This window comes from Gastrolobium bilobum, unplaced genomic scaffold (assembly GCF_033153095.1).
Source record: "Gastrolobium bilobum isolate Gb01-03AN ecotype WA unplaced genomic scaffold, APGP_CSIRO_Gbil_v1 utg8625, whole genome shotgun sequence".
Classification (NCBI taxonomy): Eukaryota; Viridiplantae; Streptophyta; class Magnoliopsida; order Fabales; family Fabaceae; genus Gastrolobium; species Gastrolobium bilobum.
The window spans coordinates 99,232-119,977 of record NW_026898080.1 but is presented as its reverse complement, the minus strand read 5'-3'; the positions used below and the strand labels follow the sequence as shown (position 1 = coordinate 119,977).

Sequence of the window (20,746 nt, the reverse complement as noted above, 5' to 3'; positions counted from 1 at the left end):
AGTACAAAAAATTATTTATATTTATATTTATGTTATGAAATTTAAATATTTGATTGGTTATATGACTTATTATGGACTCTTATATGTATTAAATATAAATTATATTTTATATATTAAATTTTTTATTTAATATCAAAATGTGTCTCAACGTGTCCAAATATGACATTTTTTAGAATTAACGTATCGGCGTGTCGTGTCGTGTCGTGTCCCGTGTCCCGTGTCCGTGCATGATAGTATACCAACCAGCTTGGATATCACATAAATATTTATTATGTGAATTTTTTGGTTTATTTCTTTCTGCTTAAATATTGATATATTTTGATTGGGTTTACTGATTTGTTGTCAATTTAAAAAATAAACACAGCGACTTTATTTCATTTCAAATTTTAATACTAGAGGAAGCTTAAACACTTTATTCAAACCCCCATTCAAACCATATAGACTTGTTTTTGTTGCAAGTACCTTGTCATTGCGTTCGACGAATCTTGGGGCATTCGGATTAGAACGTGACCTTAGATTACCCTTATTTGTCTTTATAAAGAAATAGCAACTTTGGGTTTACTGAATAAACTTTTTATGTGCAATTATCTTTAACGATCAAGAGTTTTGCCAAACATTTTTTTTCTCTACCACATAGACATTGGAATGTGTGGTTAAAAAACTTCAACCAAAAAGAAAAGGATCTCAGTTCATCCTCACATATCATTTTTTGGAAAAATTTAAATATATTCATCTCTGATTCAGCCCATACTTTAAATTAATTGCATAGTTGACTCAAAAAATTTAAGCCCGAAAAGAACCAACTCGCCTTAAAAAGATAATTAGAATTGGATTAATTTAAAAAAAAAAAAAAAAAAAACTCAACCATCAATTCTTATTTTTGTGAGAAATTAACCTCGATCTGCGTATTCATCTTTGACGATTAAGAGTAATACTGCCGATATTACCTTTTCGCACACTAGTTACTAGTGTGTGGCTTAAAAACTTATATCCATTATTTTACAAACATTACAAAAATATAAATACAGGGTGCTATTGAGATAAATCTTTAACAACCCTAAAACTATTTTGTTTTGAGGATTGAGAAAGATATTTTAAAAGTTTTATTTATTTCTTTGATATATGAATTTTAACAAAACCTTTTGTTAATTTCCTCAACTCGGTTTTGAAGTTGTTAAAGATAAATTTACCTCGTGTTATATCACTCCCAAATTCCTTTTTTCTGTGAAGAATTTGCACAGCCTTTCTTTGTGCATCTATTTTAACCAATTAATAGTATATAACCTATAGAATCTTTTCCACATAGATATTAAAATCTAAGGCTAAACAAAAAAAATAATTTATCTTACACAGTATATTACAAAAGAAAAAAATTCAGTCACCTATTCTTACTTTTATGAGAAATCTATATAGAGGAAAAAGGAGATCTGGACAACGACCTTCGCAAAGGAGAAAGAGGAGTAGAAAAGGACGACCCACTGGATGGAGGTGAAGAGGATGTGTAAATAGCAACCCACGAGAGAGGCAAACAAAATGTCGGAGAAAAAGACTAGGGCAAATAATATCAGGGAATGCCGTTAGAGACAAACAACAATATATTGTCCATGACACATAGACTTGTTTATGCCTTGTTTTATTTGGAGTTGTAATAATGTATCAGGATATTGTTCGGATTACGAGATGTAATTCCGTGATTTAGATACACACTTTATTTATATATTGAGGTATTTCAGTAGATGTCTTGTTGCAATTTACATGCAAGCATTATTTTATGAAATTGATTAAGTAATCAAGATGGTAATTGATAATGACGTCATAATTGAACGAAAAAGAATATTCCGCATTTTTAATTAAGCATCGCTTAATACGATGTAATGATAACACTACCGGATATATACGGGGTGTTACAAACTTGGTTAATAATAATGATGTCATAATTGAAAAGAAAAAGTTAGCTTCCGCATTTAGTTGAGCTTCGCTTAATACTGTAATATGATAACAAACCGGGTATACACGGGGTGTTACACTAGGCATGAGAAAGGTTTAAAGGACTACTCCGGAAGTGTCCCCAACATGGCATTGAAGCTTGGGAGAAAGGACAAATCTTCTTCCAAGGAATGACGTCGAGCACAAGAACCTTGGTGAATGCTGCAGCAGGGGGATCATTGAAAATAAAAACTCCAGAGGAAGCATTGGAATTGATGAAATCTTTAGCCTCTCAGGAGTTCGATAATGCTCCACTTTCACAAAAGGGAGCGGGGATCATGAAGCTTGACGGCTATAATGCGATGTTGGCTCAGAATGAACAAATATTGCAAATAAATAAGAAACAACAAGCACAATTAGATGCGCTTACAAAGCAATTTGCTAATTCTCAAGTCTTTTATGTTAATAATCCTCAAGTTACTTGTGGGATATGTGCAAATGCCCATGCTACTGAAGACTGTGATTTTATGAGAGCACCTGAAACTGCTGAAGTAAACGAACTCTGGTATGATCAGAAGAACCAGAATGATCCGTAGAGGAACCAGTTTGGAAATAACTACAATCAAGGGTGGAAGAAGCAGAATCAGCATCCAGGATTCAGTTACAAATCCAACCTTCAACTTAATCCTCCCCTTCCAGTGCAACAACAGCCCTCACCACAAGGAAACACTTCAAACTGGGAGAAAGCCTTTGCACAGCTGTCCAAGACCACCTCTGACTATATTCAAAATGAAAATGCCTTCAGAGATGAAACAAGAGCTTCATTCGGAATCAAGAAGCTTCTATCCGAAATCTTGAAACTCAGATTGGCCAGTTGTCAAGGCAATTTGCTGAGAGAGCTAAGGGTACCTTCCCGGGAGACACTATCATTAATCCTAAAGAGCATTGCAATGCAATTACCGCAAGAAGTGGGACAATGATTCATCCTATAGAGAAGCAGCCTGAAGAAAAGAAGAAGGATGAAGAAGCATCGGTTGAGGAAGAGAAGAAAGAAAAGGCAAAGGATATTATTGAAGTTGACAAAAGAAATCCTGAAAAAGCCGAAAAGAAACTATTCAAGTGGGAGCAGAAGAAAGCTCTAGAAAGACAGAACAAGCCATTGGATCTCTCTCCATATGCTCGAATCCCTTATCCTCAGAGATTCAAGCAAGAGATTCAGAAGCAGCAACATTCAAAGTTTCTAGACATATTCAGGAGGTTGCAGATCAACATTCCTTTTGCTGTAGCTTTAGAGAACATGCCCAACTATGCTAAATTCAAGAAAGGTCTACTATCAAGAAAGCGTAAGTTTCAGGAATGTGAGACAATAACTCTGACAGAGGAATACAACGCCATTATCCAAAAGAAGTTACCTACCAAGCTCAAGGATCCAGGGAGCTTTAGCATTCCATGCACCATAGGCAAGGTTGAAGTAGATAACGTCTTATGTGATCTTGGAGCTAGCATCAATGCCATGCCACTCTCCATGATGAATGAGCTGGGGATTACTGAAGTGAAGCCCACAAGGACGATAGTGCAACTGGCTGACCGCTCTTCAAAGCAAGCTTATGGCATCATTGAGGATATACTGGTAAAGGTAGACAAATTTATCATCCCTGCTGATTTTGTCATCCTTGATATAGAGGAAGATGCCACAATTCCAATGATCTTCGGAAGACCCTTCTTGGCAACTTCAGGAGCGCTTATTGATGTACTTAAAGATGAGTTTATCTTACGGGTAGACGGAGAATAAGCAATATTCAAGTTCTTTGACAAAGAAGTTTCCCCACATGTAGCTCAACCGAAAGATCAAGTCTTCTATATTGGTGAAAGGAATGATAAAGAAGAGCACAATGGGGAGTCTTCTCAAGAAAGTAAGCCAAAAGTTAAGATGGAAAAGCCCAGTAGTAAAGGAAAGCATGTAAAAGTCAAGTTCAAAGTTCCTGAGACTACTTTACCTCATCCATATGCAGAAGAGCACTATGGTAGGACATAATTTATGAATGATGGAGCTTGGTCATCACCAAGATCATGCTTTGAGCCACCGTGATCACAAGTCAGGTACGTCAGGCTCGTGACATTAAACAAGCGCTAATTGGGAGGCAACACAACACTTTACTATTTTTAATTTTTCTATTTTAGTTATTTCACTTTTCGTTAATCAAATAAGAAAATACAAAAAAATTAGATAGAGACTAATGTGATCAAGTGATAGTTAAAAAGAGGACCACCAGCTTTCCGACCCGAGCCTTATAATGGATCTGAGGAGGAGGATGCCTATGACGCCGTACTAAGAGGGACCAGCACGTATCCAGCTACTGAGGGACAGGATGATGATGCTGGAGAGGATACCGACATGACACCCGCCATTGTGCGAGATGTAGAGGACGAGGAGCTTGATGACTGATCACTTTAGCTATTTTCATGTTTTATTTCAGTTTTCTTTTATTTGAGATTATTATTGTTTTTTTATGATATGAGATAACCATGTGATGCAGTATGGTATTTTAGCACTAATGACTGATAGTTTTTATTGATGTTGTTTCAGAGGAATCCACTAGTTCTTAACTCTCAATGCGATTTTTTTAGATTTAAATCAGTTGCTAGAGACAACAACATTTAAATCTGGGAATGAAAAACGTGTAGTTCATCAGTGGGTATCGCTAAATGAACCAGATAACTTCATGAGTATACACGAAACATCCGGCTAGTACAGGAAACTGTAAGAACCAAGGAAGCACAGACACTTGTAAAAACAGGAAGAGTCGGGTCCGACACGTTCCGACACGCGGTTGACTTTTTCCGACACGTTGACCATTCCGACACGCGAATTTGACCGTGTCCGACACGGTCAAATGGCATTTTCGTAATTTTTTTAATTTTTTTTTAAATTTTTTTTAAATTTTTTTTTTAAAGTTAAAATATATTAATAAAGTCACCTGATCATATCAATTTTATTTTTTTGTCTTTTTTCCCCTTAAGTAGATAAGAGATCATCTCAGCATTATTGTTGTCGATTCCTATCACGCTCTTGTTGTATCTTCTTCTCTCTGATCTCTCTATCTGATATTATATATATCTCTCTCTCATCCGAGATCTTATTTTTTTTATTAAAGCTTCCATTTTTATAACGTGTTGATGGGTATTATTAATTTAGTTTCTTTTTTTTTGTTAAATTATTAAATATTAAATGAAATATACACTATATAAATTAAAAATATTATTTAATATTAAAACGTGTCCCAACGTGTCGAAATACATAATTTTTTAGGATTGACGTGTCGGAGTGTCGTGTCGTGTCGTGTCACGTGTCGCGTGTCGTATCGGTGCTACATAGGTAAGAACCCGCACCGTTAATTTAGGGATTTAATTAATTAATTATGAGAATAATTAGATAATTCCATAATTGACCCTAATAAGTATGAGAAAACTTAAATAATTATGGTAATTGATTAATAATGATGAAAGTCGCTTTTCTAACAAAAAGTGAAGATATCGGTTCTGCCTCACGGTATAAATGCGTACCGATGAAGTATCCCGGAAAATTATGAAAAGTATGTATATGTCACTAGAATAATATATAGGACTAGTATAACAAGTTTCAAGTTAAAATAATGAGTACTGGTGTCAGAACTGATACTGGCTAAGTAAAAGCGCGTACCGGAAAGGTACTGCTAAATATAAAATAAAGATATGATAAATCTTAGAAAAATGGCTAGGTTCAGAATCCAAAGTTTGGGATTAAAATGCTAAGCGTAGCTATTAGCGCAAATACAGTGCGATTAAAATTTAAATGGGCTATATAAAGACTTGGCACATGATCCTAGGTCATTTTGTGCCTTCCTACGTGAGAAATTCTGAAGTGTGGAGTCAGCCACCCTTGCCACCCCTTCCTCTCCACTTTGTGAGCCAAGAGGCCACATTTCCTCTTGGTTTCTTCATCAAATCTCCTTGTGTGAATGTGCTTTGGACTTGAGAAAGTGTAAGGTGTTTCCTTTCTGAGTTTGGCCTTTGTTTTGGAGGTGTGAGAGCTGAGTTCATTGGTAAGAGTTGTGGAAACCATTTCCTTGAGTGTTGAAGCTTCAATGAGTGATCTTTGAAGAGAAAGAACCCTTCTTGGTGTTCTATTTTTGTGCATATTGAAGTCTGAACCTTGGGAGCTGCATTGAGAGCTCCAAGAGCATTCCTTTTCTGTTTTGAACCCTTGGGTAAGCTTCACCACCTTTGATCATGAGTTTTATTGGTTAAAAGTGGAGTCTTGGCATGTTTAATGAGTTATCTAAGTAACTAACATGATCACTAACCTAAAGGGGTTTAAAGATGTGTGCTTTAACGTTTTAATGTGTTAAAAATGGAACCTTGGGAGTGATATCTCGCGAAATGCAAAAACTGCATTCTGTCGCGAAATATCCGGATATGGGGTTGGAAATATCCGGATACTGATATTCGGATATGGGGTTAGAGATATACGGATATGTATAACCGGATATGCCCCCGACAAATATCTGGATATTCTGGGAATTTTGAGACAGTGACGGTTATGTGCAGACAGAACTGTATTATGGGTTTATGGACCCATGATTGGTTAAGTTGAACCTCTGTAATAATTAACTAAGTTAGAATCAAAGTGATTAAGGGCTTATGGCTTTGTGAGAAGCCTAAAGACATAAAACGTAAAAGAAAAATATGGCCTTTATGTCATATGCTTGTAGATCATGATTGTTGATATGATTGTTGGTCTAAAACAGATTGTGATTCTGCTGTTTGTGGACTTTGAGTTTAGTTGGACTCTTGTTGATAGTTAGCTTGCGAGGTAAGCTTTCGTGTCCTCAGATTGATTTGTTGCTTGTTCCACCGACCTCCATGGGAGGGTGGTTTATATGCATGTATGCTTTTATGAAAGATGAATATGCATTGATATATGCCTGAGATGTGTTAAATTAACTGTCGAGGTAATGTATAAAAGTGGTGTTGATTACTTACACAATCAGACTGCGACTCTGGTGTGTAAGGCATGTAATGTATGAAAGTGATGTGATTATGTTGCAATCTAGGGATTGCAAAGACAGAACAGAGAAAGTGTTTCACAGAAAAACAAAAGAATTTGTGTATTATTCATATATCCCCTTTTACAACAGTATGTCTTTTTATTTATATCTTCCTATACACATGTATCTATTACATGTGAGTCCCTACAACTCCCAATGACTGTATTACAAGACTTTGTACTGCCACGTTGATTTCCTTAGGTGTAGTCACGTGCCCAAGATGGTGCACCACGTAAATGAGTAGTCTTCTTTCCATCTGTATCACTGCGCCCCCAATAACTGAGACCTTGTCCTCAAGGTCTATAGTGGGATAAGCTCTCCGTAACTCACTTTCGAACTCCCACGTCGCATCTTCGGGGACAGCCTGTGACCACTGCACAAGGATCTTGCGTTGATTCTTACGTTTGCCTTGATCCAGCTTGCTACCAAGTATAGCTATTGGAGACTGCACAGGACGGTTATCAATGGACTCCAAAGGCAATTGAAGGGTGGATGTTGAAGGATCTCCATAGAATTTCTTCAACACAGAAATATGAAACATGATCCTTCCGGCAGTTGAACTCGATAGGCCACTGGGCCTACTGAAGCTGCTACTTGAAACGGACCAAAGAAACGCTTGGCCAATTTGTGGCTGGAACGTTTGGCTACTGATATCTGTCTGTACGGTTGCAGCTTTACTAAAACATAATCTCCTACTGCCAATGAACGATCTTGACGTTTTTTATCTGCAATGACCTTCATTCTGTTTTGAGCTCGTATAAGATTTTGCTTTAGATGAGCCAATAAGGTGGAACGATCAGCCAATATAGTGTCCACTGCTTCTAGTTTCAACAAACCACGTGGATAATGAGGAATGCATGGTGGCAACCGACCATATAATGCCTGAAAGGGTGACATCCCTATTGAAGAATGCACAGCTGAATTGTAATGGAATTCAGCCCAAGGAAGAAGTGAAGACCAAGATGTATGTTGTTCTGAACAATAGGCTCTAAGATATTGCTCTAAATAACGGTTTGTGACCTCACTTTGACCATCCGATTGGGGATGATAAGCTGTGCTCATATGCAGTTTGGTGCCACTTAAGCGAAAGAGATTCTGCCAAAATTGGCTCAAGAAAATACTGTCACGGTCAGACACCAATGATCTTGGGAAGCCATGAGATTTAACAATGATTTCAACAAACAATTGGGCCATCATTGCTGCAGTGAAGGCTGATGGTAGAGCTCCAAAGTGGGCATACTTCGTGAGTCTATCTACAACCACCAAGATTGCAGTAAATCACTTGGATAATGGGAGACCTGTTATAAAGTCAAGAGTTAGATCATCAAAGGCTGCTTCAGGTATGGGCAAAGGCTGAAGAAGGCCAGCAGGTGGAGAATTTATTGCCTTCACGGATTGGCAAACAGCACACTGTTGCACAAAATTCTTGACATCCAATCTCATACGAGGCCAATGAAAGGAATTTGATAGTCTCAAGAATGTGCGTAGGCATCCAGCATGACCTCCCATCAATGAACAATGAGCCTCCTCCAGTAATACATTCTTCAAAGTTGATGTGGAGCTCAATAAGTATCTCTGTTTGTGGAACAACAAGCCATCCTTGCAAGAGATATTATTATCCAGCAGCTCACCTCTATCCAGCTTTGAATGTATTGCCAACAAATCAGTAGCTTGAGAATTTTCCTGGCGAATTTGCTCTATTAGGTCACATGAGACCTGAGATAAACAAACATTACAGCTTGCAATTGTATCACACTGTCGAGATAACCCATCAGCCACTGAATTTAAATTGCCAGGTTTATACTCAATTGAAAAAGAGTATCCCATCAACTTGGAAACAAATTTTTGCTGATCCGGAGTTGTGATGACTTGAGATAAAATTTCCTTGATACTCTTGTGGTCAGTGCACAAAATAAAATGGGACCCCAAAAGATAAGGTCTCCATTTCTTAATTGCCTCAACAATTGCAGTGAACTCCCTGATGTATGTGGATGCAGCTGCCAATCGTGGACTAAGCTTCTTACTGAAGAAGAAAATTGGTTGGCCTTTCTGAGTCAACACGGCACCAATTCCTAAACTTGATGCATCGGTTTCAACACAAAATGGCAAGGAAAAATCAGGTAACAATAGAACAGGTGTTGAAACCATAGCTTGTTTAAGAGCTTCAAAAGCCAATTGAGCTTCGTTAGACCACTGCCATGAATATGTGGACAACAAGCTAGTCAGAGGAGCAGCTATAGATGCATATCCCTTGACAAATCGCCTGTAGTAACCAGTGAGGCCCAAGAATGCACGCAGTTTCTTCACGGACTGAGGCTGAGGCCATTCCACCATTGCAGCCACCTTAGTAGGGTCAGCTTTCACTCCCAATCCAGACACCAAATGGCCCAAGTAATCAATTTCATCAACAGCAAAAGAACACTTGCTTAGTTTGACATAAAATTCATGAGTATTCAAACAATTTAGAGCAATTTCTAAATGATGTACATGGTCTTGCAAAGAGCTACTGTAAATGAGTATATCATAAAAAAAACAATGATGAATTTACGCAAAAAGGGCCTGAAAATGTTGTTCATAGCTGACTGAAATGTAGATGGGGCATTTGTTAAACCGAATGGCATTACAATGTATTCATAATGGCCATCATGTGTCCTAAATGCTGTCTTATGTATGTCAGTTTCATTCAACCTAATTTGGTGGTAACCCGCGCGTAAGTCTAATTTAGAAAATACAGAGGCATTGCATAATTCATCTAAGAGTTCGTCTATAGTAGGAATAGGAAAACGATCTCTTACCGTAATTGCATTCAATGCCCTGTAATCAATACACATGCGCCATGAATTGTCATGCTTTTTCACTAGCAATATTGGTGAAGAATAAGGGCTTTTACTTTGCTGTATAAAACCAGTAGCTAATAAGTCATTCACTTGCTTTTCTATCTCTGATTTCTGGAAATGTGGATACCTATATGGCTTGACATTCACAGGCTTGGATCCTTCGATTAAGTGGATTGAGTGGTCAATCTCCCTTGCGGGTGGAAGACTTTTTGGGACATCAAACACCACTGATACTTCAGCAAAACTGCCCAAACTTCTTTTGGGACCGTGTCTTGCAGCTTGAATAATTCAACAGGAAAGGATTTAGGAGGAGGAATCTCTGGCTTCATCATGAAACAAGAAGATTGCCTTGCTGCCACTGTGTTACAGCTGTGGAGAAGAACTCGGTCCTTGTTGAAAACAAACTCCATGGTCATATTCTTATAGTCGTGCGTGACCCGTCCCAAAGATTCTAACCACGGCATCCCCAATATAACCTGAAGATGTTTGAGGTCTAGAGTCCATAATTCCACCACAAACTCTCTATCTTGGATGATTACAGATACATCACAGCATTTTGTGTTGCACAGGAGGAACTGGACCTAGGACAACCTTCATACACCTGGTCTGCGTCAAAGTTATTCCAAGCTCCAATGCCAATTCTCGCTGGATGAAGTTGTGAGAACTTCCCGAATCCACCAATACCCCAACCATTTTATTCCTAATCAACGCTTCCAATTGCATCATTTGATTGTTGCTGCGCATGGATAAAGAGTTTAAAAGTCCTTCCTGCATGATGGTAGGATTTCCATCAGGGCACCACACAATTTGCTCTTCACCGTCTGGAGAATCGTCCTCAGGATCAGCTATGAGAAGCAACATCTTGGATTTGCATCTATGGCTTGCGGTTCACTTTTCGTCACATGAGTAGCACTGACCCAGCTCCCTTTTCTTTTTTAGATCCTCCGGCGAAAGTTTTTTTAATCGGCAAAGAAGAAGGAGCTGGTAGCAATGGTATATTTGAATTACCGCTGTTTTGTAACATGCTGCTGGTTGCAGTATTAACATTCGTTGTATTCTTCCATAACTGTTTCTTGTAAGGCCCATGAAATGATGAACGGAGCTCTTGATGGTGAGCATCGTAAGCAAAAGCCAATTGCATGGCTTAATGAAGGGATTATGGCCAATGAACTTGGATAACACTACGAAGTTCCATGCTGAGTCTAGATACAAAAAAACTCAAGAGTATACCATCATCTAAACCAGGTACCTGATTCATGAGGGCTTCAAATTCTTTCACGTAATCCTGTAAGGATCCTGATTGTGAAAGCTTGGAAAGGACGCCTTGAAGATCCCTATACGCAGTGCCTCCAAATCTTTAGCGAACAGCTTGGCCGAATTCCTCCCAAGAACGCACGACGCCGCTGTTGTGAATCCATTGAAACCAGGCTGCTGCGGTACCTTCCATCTTCAACCCAGCCAACTGGATCTTGAATTCTTTAGGTATGAGTTGCATCTGAAAAAACAGTTCCGTTTTAAAGAGCCAAACATGAGGGTTTTGGCCATCGAACGCTGGGATCTCCATCTTTATGAACTTCAATGCTGCTCGTTGTTCATGTGTGGCGTTGGTCCCCACGTGTGGATCAACCCTAGGTTGATTATTGGAATTCGGTGGAGACGCATGACTCGACCCGTGCGATGAAAATTCCCCGAGTCGTGATTCCAGAGTATTGAAGCGAGCTTTAAAGAAATTCGTCAATCGAACTTCCAAAGAATCAGAAAGTTGATCGATTCGCTGATTCAGTTCCGCACGCATAGCATTGAGTTCCTCAGTGATCTCCTGGATCCGCATCTCTTTGATCTTGAGAACACGAAATGAAAGAACCAAATGTTGCAATCTAGGGATTGCAAAGACAGAACAGAGAAAGTGTTTCACAGAAAAACAAAAGAATTTGTGTATTATTCATATATCCCCTTTTACAATAGTATGTCTTTTTATTTATATCTTCCTATACACGTGTATCTATTACATGTGAGTCCCTACAACTCTCAATGACTGTATTACAAGACTTCTTTGTACTGCCACGTTGATTTCCTTAGGTGTAGTCACGTGCCCAAGATGGTGCACCACGTAAACGAGTAGTCTTCTTTCCATCTGTATCAGATTACTTATACAATTAGACTGCGACTCTGGTGTGTAAGGCATAAGACTGCGACTCTTATGTTTAGATAGGTCGCAGACGTGTATAAACCCTATCCTGTTCCCTGGCCAGTCGAACCGCATTTGCATCCATCACATGATTAATGAGTTAAAGTCTTTGGCTCTTTGAGCAAGAGATATATTGTCATGATTTAAATGTCTTAATATGAACATGCATTGTAATTACTGTTTTCGAACTTATATTATACTTGTAAGTGAGCTTCGGGCGGAAGAGTCCTTGAGGACCCCTTGTCTTACTGAGATTTCTTTTTAGAGATCTCACCCCACGTTTGGGGCACATTTTCAAGTTCAGGTACCTCGGGGGCTGATACCTCGGGCGGTAGGAGGTCGGAGCTTAGTTGACTGTTTATTGTATGTTTATGCTGATCTGCTTGGATACTGATTTGTGCTTTATTGTCATGCTATTATTATTTGAGCTGAGACTTTGTTGGGCCTTGTTGCCTTATTTGGTGAGCCTGGGGATTGTCCGTGCGACATTGATTATGCCTTATTTAGTTAGACTTGAGTTGTATAAACTATCAGGATTATGCCCGGTCTACGTGTTGTAGTTTCGTGACTAGAAACACCTTAATATATGAGGTATTTCAGTTAGTTGTTGAATTGCAATTTACATACAGGCAATCTTTTGAAAATGAATTAAGTAATCAACTTGGTTAATAATAATGACATCATAATTGAAAAGAAAAGGTTAGTTTCACATTTTAATTAAGCGCTGCTTAATACGATACATGATAACAAACCGGGTATACACAGGGTGTTACAGAAACTATCTCAAACTTTTTCTTTTCCTTAATGCAACATTTTTTTTAGAAATTGAAATTATTTTTTTTTTTTGAATTTTAAGTAATAAAAACCCCAATCCATTGTTTTGTGAAAATCTGAAAGTTTGACTTAGTGCTTTTAAATGGAATATTGGTAGGAAATTTGATCAGTGATTTGATTCAGAGCATGATGATGCACCTTCTTAATTTTTCATAATGAGCATCAATGTAATGATTTTCATGATTCATTGAATATTCTCTTTAATGATGAAATTTTTTAAGAGAAAGAATAGGGAAATTACTGTGGATTCATAGCGGTGAAGTTTTGAGCCTATACATAAAATTTTTAATAAGTGTGCATCCCACTGTATGAAAGACTCTAGAACTTGCTTTGTTTCTTGCTTGAATTGGTATATGATATATTCTATGGATATGATTGAGGCATGTTCTTTCTTTAAACTAGATGGCCAAATAGCCAACCATTGCTAACATTCCTTAGTTAAACCCTTTTGAGCCTAAGCCTGTTTATTCTTTGAAAACCTATGAAGATGAATAAGTCACTTTCCATATAAATCTTCACCTTATTTGAGATTAACTTTCAGATTTGAATTGAGGAACAGATGATAATTAATTGATTACATAAATTGTGATGTATGGGAGTATAGGGAGAAAGAAAAAAGCTAAGGAAGTAAGGTTGGGTAGAATGAAAAAAGGAACAAAGAAAAGGAAAATTACTCAAAAAGAGAAAAAAAGAAAAGAAGTGAAAAGAAAGAAGCAAATTGTTCTGAGAAAAAAGAACGACAAACAACAGAAAAGTTCAAAGGAAAGAGAAGAAAAATGAACTGAAAAGAAAAAGAAAGTTGTTTACAAATTGTTAAATGATTGCACCTATTCCTCTTTGAATCTGAATTTTAATCTTGGAACTCATTCTCTAAATTTTTCCTTCCTTCAACTAGGCCAAGTTATAACCCTAATCAAGACCTCTTGATCTGTTGGATATGTCACAATAACTGTGGAGAGCGAGAATATAAGCAAGCATATGGTAGTGTTGATTCAGTGGGATATGAGTGAAACACCAACCCTTTTAACAATTGAGTGTGAGTGAATTGAATTCCTAGTGAGGGAGTGTTTCAGGAAATTTTCCTTATTCTTGATCTTAAGAAATTTTGTTGCAGCTTTTAACTTGTGAATTATGAATTTTACTGATTGATTTATCATTCCTTAGATTCTGAATGCTCTATAATCATGTCTCTGATTAAGTCCTTCTTGTCAAATTCTATGCAATTGAGGATTCCTACTCCCTATTCCCTTAGTTTTATTCTGATTGATTGTTGAGGACAACAATATTCAAATCTGAGAATGTTTGATAAACCCTTGGTTTACCATGTTTTTAGGCTAAATTATACAAGAACCATACGGTAGATTGCATGGAATTCAAGGTGTTATATGATAAAATCATAAAGATTTGAAAATTGATCTAATGTTTTGATATCTTGCTCATTTTGAAGGTAAATCCACAAGATTTGGTGCTAAGAAATGATAAAGGAATCATAACAAAGATTTGAAGATCAATGTGTTAGCCCAATCTGCAGGATCTTAAATAAAAACAAAAATAAATCAAGATTTGATTAGGAATTGATAGAGATTTATGGGGATATTTGATGAGGAATTAAAAGATATGGCTTCAAAGGTTATAAATAGGGAGCTCAGGGTCAAGGAACTCATTCACAGACACACAACAGGAAATACACAGAGACCCAGAGGAAGAATCCTGTTGCGGAGCGTTGGAGCACTGGGGAGCCAAGTCAACATCACACCAATGGAGGCTTGGGAAACTATTTTCTTTCTTATTGCTTTTCAATTCAGTATGCTAGGCTAGACTTTTATGTAGTTAGGGGTAGATGGAACCCAATTGAATCTTATGCTTTGAATTAAATTGTCTATGAATTCTTTTCTTTTTATAATTGAATAAATTTATCTTTCTTTAATGCTTTCTATGAGTTTGGTCCTTGTAGGTTAATTTAGGGGAATTATATGACAATAGGAATGTTGGTGCATGAACCCTGATTTGATAAATTTATCACAATTCTTGTGATTTAGGGATAGACATAGGGCAATTGTGCAATCTTTAAATTCTTGATCTTAATGCATGTTTTCTTGGGAAATAATCGGGGAACTAGGGTTCTTCTGAGATCACATAGATTTAAGGTAACAAGAAATTGAGCCCTAATTAACTTAGGAAGAATTGATTAGCAATATTTTAAGAACGAATTCTTGACAATTTAATCCATAGCTTATAGAGGAGATTGGGGGAAGTCGAAACCCTAACTACGCTTGTTTTTAAATCTTTAAATCAATCATCTTTCCAATTTCTTTTTAATTCTGAATTTTAATTTGCATGTTATTAATTGTTCTCAATCTCAATTCTCTTCATCTAAATATTGATTGTCCAACTAAATCGTGATTAGCGAACTAGTGCTTGAAAACCAATCCTCGTGAGAACGATCTCGTATTCAGTACACTTTTATTACTTTTACGACCAGTGCACTTGCCGAAGTCGTAACACTTACATTTTTGCTATCTTTATTTTATGAGCATTGTTGACTGTGAACTGATTTTGAGACTTATTTTGGATGTTGAGATTTGGATGAGTTTAGATTGAATCTAAAAATCTAAATATTTATTTTGGTGTGTTGGTCTCAGAACAGATTCATGATAATGATGATTTATTTATTTAGACTGAAAATGATGATTGAGTTTAATATTTGACCGTTTAAACTCTTTGATTGATCCGAGTTAATTGTCTTGGACTGGATGTGAATGATTCATATTTGTTTGAACCTTACATTAATCACTTTATTGGATTGTGTTGTATGATGAACATAGGAGGAAATTGTTGGATATGTTAATAATATAATCTAATATTATGTTCACATACAAGCCCAATAGGTGGAAGCATGATTATTTGGGTTCATATGGGCTGGAGCCCAATAACTTGCATTATCTCTAGGATTTCTTAAGCTGGGGGTAACACTGGTGAGCATTTCAAACTTGATGTCTCTTGGTGTAATACTTCAAGCACGTCTAAATCTTTCTCTCTCAAACTCATTACCTCCGGCAAGAATGGCATTGAAAAACCTCGTAGATGGAATCCATGATCCTTTAGGGTGTGTTTGGTACAAGAGAAATTTTTTGATGACCGAGAATCATGATTAATGGGAATTCAGTAGAAATTGAGTTTACTTGGAATCTTACGAAAGAGGTGTTTGGTTCGCCAAAATATTACCGGAAATATTGGGTAAAAATTACTGATTCCATATTTGGTTTAGAACGAAATATGACTTGGAATATGAGATTATTTTACAAAAATAACCCCAAACTATTTTTACTTTTGTAATTGATAGATTGGGTCTAGATTTTTATGTGTATTGGGGTATTTTTGTCTCAAAATTTATTATTGTGTTTTCCCTTTACTTGGTATTCTGATTGGTATTCCGAATTACCATATTATTTTTGGTAATCTGAATAGTGACTTTTCTTTATAAATCAAATTACCGGTAATCCTTGGATACCCGGGAATCGTAATTTATTTCTTCTACCAAACGTGGTAATTACATTTACCAAGGAAGGATTACCGGTAATCCTCTTCAAAAACTTGAAACAAACACCCCCTTAGGGATTTTGTTCAATTTGGCCTATGCTTTATCAGTTACCCTTTTCACCCTTACCATAGAAGCATTAAATCGTTTCACTATAGTAGCTTTAGCATAAGCCCAATCTAAATCCCCCAGCTGTTTTTCCTTCCACGACTTAGTGAAATTCTTCCATAAATTCATTACATAAAATCTATAATGTGCTCCAGCCATTTCTTCTTGCATAGTAAGTATCAAACCATGAAACAAGCATTAAGAAAATATATAAACAAAAGGGAGAGGTTATAGTTATTACCTCTTTTTCTTATTATTTCTTACTATCAAATCTTAACCATTGATTTCCGTTAATTTAATGATTATAATTTATTGGAAATTAATAATTAATTAATAAGTATGACTCAATAAATTACAACCATTAGATTGACGGAAATCAATAAATAAGATTTATTAATAAGAGATAATAAAAAAAAATACAGTAAGTATAACCTCCTCATAAATCAATAAGTGGTATACAATTTCCAACATTGAATGGTATATTGTTGGCATCTTGCCCAATGCAAATAGTAGTAGGCTTCCTTAATCTCCAAGGAAACACCCATCTAAACTAATTAGTGGCATACACTTTGTCTTGTAGCCTCCTTTGCAGGCATCAAATTCCAGTTTCAATTAGTCAAATGCATTTCTGTCTACTTTTATATATTAAATCAGAGTACACATGTGATTTTATATTTAATGTACTTTCGTTAAATTTTAAATTTAAATTCTTTTGATTAATTATTTATATCTTTTGGGGTATGTCATATTGCCCTTCGGTTTAATCTTTTTACCTATATCTAGATCAATGATTTTCATGTATGGTGGATCCACTTCTTTATTATTTTTTTCTCTTGGTTAAAAAGAGATAATATTTTATTGAAAAAGATAGAATTAACTAATGAGAAGAAGGGAGAACTTTTAATCGAAGAGAATGAAAAGAAAAGAGACTTCCTCCATGTTTTTATAGTTTTAGTTTTCTCTTGTAATATATATATTTAGATTGTATATGAATATAAAAATGAAATATTTTTCCAGTTAATTAAAGTCAACTTATCAGAGAGCGGTAATTTTATATCAAAAATCATTTTCTCATTTTAAATATAAATTAACTTTTTGTTAGACGATATGTAAAATTGTAGTTTAAATGTGTTGATATTTGCCAGAGTTTAAATTTAGTTTTTTAGGCTGAATGTCATCAGAAATGCGTTTGTATTTCCTTCCGTAAAAAATATGATCGAAAGTTAAGCAATGAAAATCGTGCCCTCGAAAAATTAGAAATTAAAAAAAGAGAAAGAAGTGTTATAAAAAGAAATCTTCATCTTCATCTGGTTTGTCAGTTGAAAAGCTAAAGGTAACGCGCAAACTACCATCATATCATGAATCCCTTGTTGATCAAGGAACCGAATTTTAAACATCTTTTTCGTCATCCTTTCAATTCCATTCATACTTTTGTTATACTGCATATAACATTCCCTATAATAATAGTATAGTAAAATTTCAAAATAAAAGTGCAAAATTCGATTTCAAATATTGTAGCATATGCTTATTTTTATCAACAGGTTGAGAATTACACAACCTTACAGATACCATTATAAGATCATTGCAATTATACAACGAAATGCACTATTAAATTTTGCCTAGGGGAGCGCATATATACTGTAGTGTATACACTCCACTGGATCACTTCTATGCGTATTTGCAGCTACCATAACCTGCAATTTAAAATGAGAAAAAGTAAGCACATTTAGCACTGCATATTATAAGTCATATAAAACTTGTAAATTGGTTTTACAACAAAATGAGTAATGTGACTTACTAGGATCTGTCATAACAACAACGGAAGAGCCTTTGAAATCACAATTCCAGTGGTTTCTTCCCCTAGACTGATAATAGAGATTCATGGCTATGGAGGCATGGTTCATGAGATTGTCAGGGGAAAAGCAAGGGCCCCCTGTTTGCAGAACCTTGCAATCAACTTGAGAGCATGCATAATTGACGTTGGTTAAAAGGGTAGCTTGGTCTGATGAAGGCTTTGCCACACACCATGTTTTCTGTTATTCCATAACATAAAACATTACAATTTCATTAAGAAGATTATATGGTTTCTTTTTTTTAAGGCATTTTCAGGAATTTGGTTATAGTTACCTGCCCATTAACCATTATCAGATTCCCTCCTGCATATGTCAAAAGAGAAGGAAAAAAAGAAAGAAGAAAATTTCAATTATACAACAATGCTTGATATATATGAACTAGGAATTTCAAATTTTGCAAATGAAAATGTTAGAATTAAGAAAACCCAGTTTAGATCTGAAAGCTATAGTGAGGAAACTCTTAAAAATGGAACATTTTGTGTGACCAAGTTTTTCATTGGAAGCTACAACACAGTTTACATTGGCTATGTAAACCAAATCAAATAAAAACAAAAAAAAAATTAGACCAATGTTGATGACTTCTAATTATACATTGAACAACAACTCAAATTGTGACAACAAAAGGTGGAAAAGAAAATAATGCATGGAGCAAAAACAACTGACACAAACCTGATGTGAGAGAGAAGAACATAAGGAAAAGGAGAACAACTACTTTAGCCATGGTTGTTATGCTGCTTGTACTAGGTACTACTGCTGTCTAAAGCTAAATGAAGAGAGAGCTAATGTGAGTGAGTTTGTGAACGTGGGTGGGTCTAAAGAGTGGAAAGATATGACCTTTTTAAAGGGAAAATGGGGTGGGTGAAAAGCCTAAGGTAAGGTTAGAATAACGGCTACTTTTAACAGCAAATAAAAATTACATAAGACGTTGAGCCTTTGACATTGGGTGGGGACTTTCATGTGTGGAGAAAAAAGGTTACTGTAAAAAAATGGTAGATGCACGTGATATGCGAGTTGTACTTGTGAATTGTGACCTATGATTAATTCATAGTGTGGTGTCTTCTGGCTTCTTGCTTTCTCATTGGATAATGGATATATACTATAATACTACCCCACTGCTCAGCACGTTGTGAGGAAACAATGACCCCACTATTATTTCCATACTATGGAGAGTGCGGTCCATTTTACGTTTTCATTTTTTTTTCCCCAGCATGGTAATTGCAACTATTTTACTACTATTGTTATTACGGGCTTATCATAATCTTCTTGATTTGTTAATCCTAATAAATTGTTTTGTTTATTTTTCTATTAAGAATTCAGCAGAGTGTCTATGCTAGTTTGAAATACGAGGAAGGTTATATAGATAATTTTCTTTTCTTCTTTTAAAAAAAACTTACAAACTAAATTTATAAATTGTAAAATATAATATAGTTTATAACAATTTGTAAATATAATATTTCCCTTGAAATATTGGGTGAGATTTTTTCAGCCTGTAGCAATCTACTATTGTATATTCAATTTTGAAAAAATTACATTTCTTTTTTATTTTAAACAAATATAGTTTTTCTTAAGAGATAAATATATATATTGTAATATAGGGAAAAGTGTGTGTCGTTTTAAAAGATATAAAATTGTATCGTTTTAAGGGAGAGAGAGATAGATAAAGGAGGAAAAAGATTTGATAAAAAAAATAAAAGTGTGGGTCTCACCTCTTTGTGAGAGTGAAAGGATATAAGTTGTGTCATTTAAAAGGATAAATATTTTTCCTTTAATATATAGGTTTGCGTTTTCTACGGTCAATGTAGATAACTTATCTACATTAAAACTAAAACGACATCGTTTTGAGGCGGAAAACAAGGTATTTTTATAATTATAATTTATTTCTGGATTGTAATAATTTTTTTCATTATAATTTTTTAATTTTTCAACACAAAATGACGTCATTTTAGCAGTAAATGTAAATAATTCACTTTAAAAATATTAAATTCTTAATATGTTCCAATATAAATGAAATTTGTAATGATATTGACTATGATGGCATTTGTACGGGCTTTTTATCTAAAAAAAGTTACTTTTCTTAAAAAAAAAAAAAAAACCTTTCGAGCCATTTCATGCATTTGGATAGCAACTTTTGAAAAAAAAAAGAATTAAAAGAATTAAATAATGCTTTAATTAGAAGTCAGAATTCATTGTTTTTTGAAAAAACTAAAAGCCAAAAGTTAAATAAATTTTGGGTAAAGAATTTTTCCGATGATAAATTATGTCCAATGAATTTAAAATGACGTTGTTTTGTGAGAAAAATTATGGTATTTTTATAATTATAATTTACTGCAGAGTTATATTAGTCTTTATCATTATAAGTTTTTTAATCTTACAAC

General features: G+C 35.4%; 2 protein-coding genes across 2 annotated transcripts; one reads left to right on the top strand and one right to left on the bottom strand.

Moving 5' to 3' along the window:
* The first annotated feature begins 2,902 nt into the window (after positions 1-2,902).
* LOC133312731 (uncharacterized) lies at positions 2,903-3,718 on the top strand. The gene is made up of 2 exons (XM_061513978.1): positions 2,903-3,103; positions 3,191-3,718. Exons 1-2 carry the CDS (start codon positions 2,903-2,905, stop codon positions 3,716-3,718), a joined length of 729 nt encoding a protein of 242 aa, XP_061369962.1.
* Positions 3,719-18,186: 14,468 nt separating this feature from the next.
* LOC133312727 (major pollen allergen Ole e 10) lies at positions 18,187-19,092 on the bottom strand. Its single transcript, XM_061513973.1, has 4 exons — positions 19,041-19,092; positions 18,646-18,674; positions 18,317-18,551; positions 18,187-18,212 (listed from the first exon to the last, which is right to left on the bottom strand). The coding sequence occupies exons 1-4, from the start codon at positions 19,090-19,092 to the stop codon at positions 18,187-18,189; spliced, it is 342 nt and encodes a 113-aa protein (XP_061369957.1).
* Positions 19,093-20,746: the final 1,654 nt, after the last annotated feature.